Here is a 4669-nt window from a genome sequence, read left to right as displayed (position 1 = left end):
AGAACCGTGTTAAAAGAGACGCCACTAATCATCTCAGACAATCTTATTTCAGTCCATAACAAGTATAGTCATGTTAATGTGAAGACCCCGGATGTATTCCTTAACACATTTTATAACAACCTTACTAAAACCAAATAATTCTCTCTTACAGGTGACATGTAACCCTATACTTCAAGCCCTAGCCTTGGAACCATCAACATCATGTCCCTGCCATAATGAGTCACCAACAACACCTCTTATACTACCCATCAACGCCAACGCATATCAACTGCCATTAGTACAGAATTTATTACCCAATGTCATTCAAAATCAAATGACACCTTGTCAAAATCCATTGACGGCATGTCAAAATTCAATGTCAATGAGTCAAGATCAACTGCCGTCATATCAAAATCCGATACCACGTCAAAAGCAATTGATGTTACAGAATTTGTTACAAAATCCTTTATTTACGTCCAATGTCAATTTGATGTCTAATCCAAATCCCTATCAAACTGAAATGATTTTAACGAACAACCAATGCAATGTTTGCAAAAATAAACCACTTCAAATATCAAGGAATACTATCAATCCTTCTTATGCAAATAGCGTTCTTGAAAATCCAGCTGTAAAAACTATACTAGATCCTAACACGAGATTATACAATCAATATGGTGTTGAAATACTTAAAAGCCCATATAATGTACCTAACGTAGTTAACAACTACATTATTGTACCTCCTGATGTTTTAATGGAAGATTGTAAGAAAGACAGAAACAACAAAATCATTGAAGAAAGGAGAGAAAAGAATAAAAAGAGGAAAGGTAAAAGGAAGAATAGAAAAAATAGAAAAGATGTACAGAGAGGATATGAAATGAATGAAGAAACTAAAAACAAATTGACTCCACTTAATGAGAATAATACTAAAATAGATGAAACACAACTTACAACTGAGGTTACTAATATATCTACAAATCATAATGAAATATTAGACGCACATGGTGTTATTTTAGATCAAAATATTAACAATGTAATTTTAAATCAAACAACAAGGACAGAACAACCTTTAAATATAGACAATTATACAGAAATAAATGTTCCTCAAAGCAAAAGCACAGGTGAATTAACAATACCAAAAAATGAGCCAATAGAAAATCAAATGCAAATGCCAAATATGAATATACAAGCACCTGTACGTAATATTTACAATAGCCCTTACACAGAAATAACCAGGAGCAACTTTTGTAACAGTCCCTGTTTATCCAACAGCTATCAGTACGTAAGTACAGGTGTAGATAATAATTCTAAGTATAATGGTATGTTAGATCGATATTTACAATTTTACAATAATGATCAAAACACAAATGTACATGAAGGACAACTATTTGGAAGCAATAATCAAGTTAGTGCAAGAAGTAACGATAAACACATTAATAGTATAGACATGAGTAAATATAATTTTACGAAAGGCAACGGCAAACCAAAAATAATAAACAGTCAAAATAAACCTACAACTATGACATTGAATGTACATTTACAACCTCAAAATAAAGAAGAATTTGTAGTACAAGATTTTAAACGAAAATTCCCAAATATACCTGAAAATTTAGTAAGAGATTTAATACGTCATATGAAGAAATATTTACAACAAGAACAAAATAGTATAACAAATCAATATCCCATGTTTCCTATGAATTTTGAAGAATTTTATAGAACACCATTCTATAACACGCCCAGAAGTTCTAAAAATGGAAGGAAAAAATCAAATAAAAAGAATAACAGAAGACGTAATGAAACATTAAAGAACAAAAACGATTCTAACAAAGACACTACGGCAGATATAACCACTAGACTAAACGGTACTGATATAAACAATGCAGCTACTTCTACAGAATCTGGTAAACATCAGGAAACCTCTAATAGTACAGAAGAAAACAAAATTAAAGAGTTAGAAACTGGTAAATCTCTCAAAGAAATTGAGCCTGTTGAAAAAGTAGAAACTACATTTGTAATAGAAAATACTAATACAAGTGTAAGGGCAAATAAATCGGAAACATTGCTCGACGGTATAGAAGAAGTAGGTGAGAATAATGGAAATCAAGATTCAAAACTCCCGGTCAACATTGAAGACACAGCATTTAAGATTCAACACGAAGCAGTTAAAGCAGAAAACACACAAAGTATCACGAGTCCAGAACTAGGTAAAGAAGATATTGTACATCCAATGCCAATGAACGGCGTAGACGATTACTATCCTGATTTTACAGTTGACAACCATGCATATTTCCTAAATAGTATGGAGGATGTCGATTTGGAGAATTTAGAAGATAGATACCATTATACAACTGACAGAAATCTATCGCCTAAAATAGAACAAACCACAGAAGCTAAAGTACAATTTAGAACACCACCAACTTTAGAAAAACCGGATTTTGAAACTAAAAAAATTGAGAGCCGTAAAACCAATTCTGAAGATACAATATACAAACCAGAATTCACAAATAAAGACATACATCACAACAAAGTATCAACATATTCTAATACAAAAACGCCACAATATAATCTTAAAGAAAAACCTTCAAGAAATATTTCAGGAAAATTATCAGAAAGTAGAAAAATAGAGACTGTGTTTGCAAACTCTAAAGTTATAAAGTATGGTCCAAATCACGATGATACCACAATCAATTTGGAAAGTGTAACAGAACCAAATATAGCAAGGAACAGTACGAAGGAACAAGATGAAGACAGAGATATGAAATGGCCTTCCAAAGGCAAAAGCACTATTGTGTACGCTACATCTATTCCCAATGTTTATTAAATCAATAATTTACATGTTTTTTTAAATTGGCTTCATTTGTTTTATTATTTTTTACATAAACAAAATTTAGTTTAATTACGTTGTTTTATTCAGTGTATCGACATGCAAGAAAGCCAGCTTATGTACTTTTGTTTAGCTGATTAAATCATTGGTTGTAACCATTGTCCTACCATGTGATCTATATTTTCTATGTTTTCAGATATGCTAGTTTATCGAGTATATAACCAGAAATAGAGACGAAATAAGGGCCATATATTCCTGGTGACTTTTATTAGCGATACAGATCTTATAAATATCAACTCCCGTTTGCACTGAAATATAGACAGGCCAACCTTTGTGTACGTCTCCGTATATTCCAAAAAATATTCTGTATTTATTGTAATAAAGATAATATCTCTAACAATGCCGTTCTGTTCTATTCGGTGGTGTGGGAAAAACAGCAAAACATTTAATTACAAAACAAACGGAATCACATTTCATCGGCAATTAAATATTAAATATGTAATTTTGCAATTTTCGTCCATTATAGCAAAGCTCAGGTTAACTGGTTGATTTGAAGTGAAACAGTTGACGACACCCATTAACGAACTCGGGCTAGCCAATCGGAGCGCAGTTGTCACAGTAATGATATGGCAGAATAGTTTTCAAACAAATTAAATGACATTTCGTCTATTTCTGGTTATATACTCGATATGCTAGTTCTATTTCAATGTTTAAAAGACCTTTAATATTTTTCAAAAAATGTAAAAGTTTTTGATTTAAAAACTTTAGTTAGTGAAATTACAGGCACATGGGATTTATCAACTCATTGACTTACAATTATATGGACGTCGGGTCCGCGCTAAAAAGTGTCCGAACTTATAGGGCGTTAAAATCGTATACAGAGCGTCATTCACGCTCTAGTCTTCGTTTGTTCGACTGACAGCGGAGCAAGCAAAATTAGACAGTACTGCGATGACATTACAATTTAAATTCAACGTTTTAGCTTTTTCATATTCCTTTACATGTCACTACGTTTAAATAGGTTGACTTGGGACATTTTTTTCGTGGTTTTTGTATTAGACCCGTCTATATATATATATATATATATATCAGGCGCACGGCTTGTTCGTCGTATATTTAATCTCCAATAAAAGCATACATACTCGTAACATATTCAGATAAATCGAACAATTTTGTATTCTATGTGTGTATGTAGCATATTATATTCTATATTATAATTGCTTGCAATTTACGTAAGTATCTAATTACCGTATCTTTTTAAAAGTTTCTAATTCCCGTTCCTGTATTTGTGAATTACATTTTTCAAGTAAATGTGTTGTCGCTTGTTGAAATGAAAGAACCTCGAGGCCTTTATGTACTACGGTATTCGAGTATTTTTCATCACTTCCAGGTTTTGATTTTTTTTAGAAAACGGATCGTGTTCTAAGTATCATAGAATTAATTACCGTAGCTTTTCTAATTATCGTAATACGAAAATATTAATTAGTTTTAAATTTTAGCAAGATAAAGTATATGCAAACATATTATTATGTTACAATGTAATAATTGGATCTTATAATCGAACCGATTAACACAATGGGTAAACCAAAAATAGTGATAAAGTAGGAAATTTTAGAAAAACAGTTACACGGCACAATAGTGGCAAAAATAATCCGAATTATGATTAATCACAATTATTATAACAAACGTGTAATAATTTATATTTTTTATTATTTCAGCTGAAAAAATCTTTTAATGTTTAAAAAAATAACAATAACAAAAAATATTTTTGTTATTGCTATTTAATTAATAACAAAACGAGTAGAAAATCGAAATTAAACTCAATTTTTATGTTTTCTTAAAAATATTTGAACTTTCTAATCACCGCAG

The 4669-nt window shown here is 31.0% G+C and overlaps 1 protein-coding gene across 1 annotated transcript; it reads left to right on the top strand.

Moving 5' to 3' along the window:
* The first annotated feature begins 1495 nt into the window (after window positions 1–1495).
* Window positions 1496–2797, top strand: LOC113227510. The gene has a single exon (XM_026460447.1). The coding sequence runs from the start codon at window positions 1496–1498 to the stop codon at window positions 2795–2797; it is 1302 nt and encodes a 433-aa protein (XP_026316232.1).
* The last annotated feature ends 1872 nt before the right edge of the window (window positions 2798–4669 follow it).

Source organism: Hyposmocoma kahamanoa, unplaced genomic scaffold (assembly GCF_003589595.1).
Source record: "Hyposmocoma kahamanoa isolate Upper Pololo Valley unplaced genomic scaffold, ASM358959v1 211, whole genome shotgun sequence".
Classification (NCBI taxonomy): domain Eukaryota; kingdom Metazoa; phylum Arthropoda; class Insecta; order Lepidoptera; family Cosmopterigidae; genus Hyposmocoma; species Hyposmocoma kahamanoa.
This window is presented reverse-complemented; position numbering and strand designations above follow the sequence as displayed.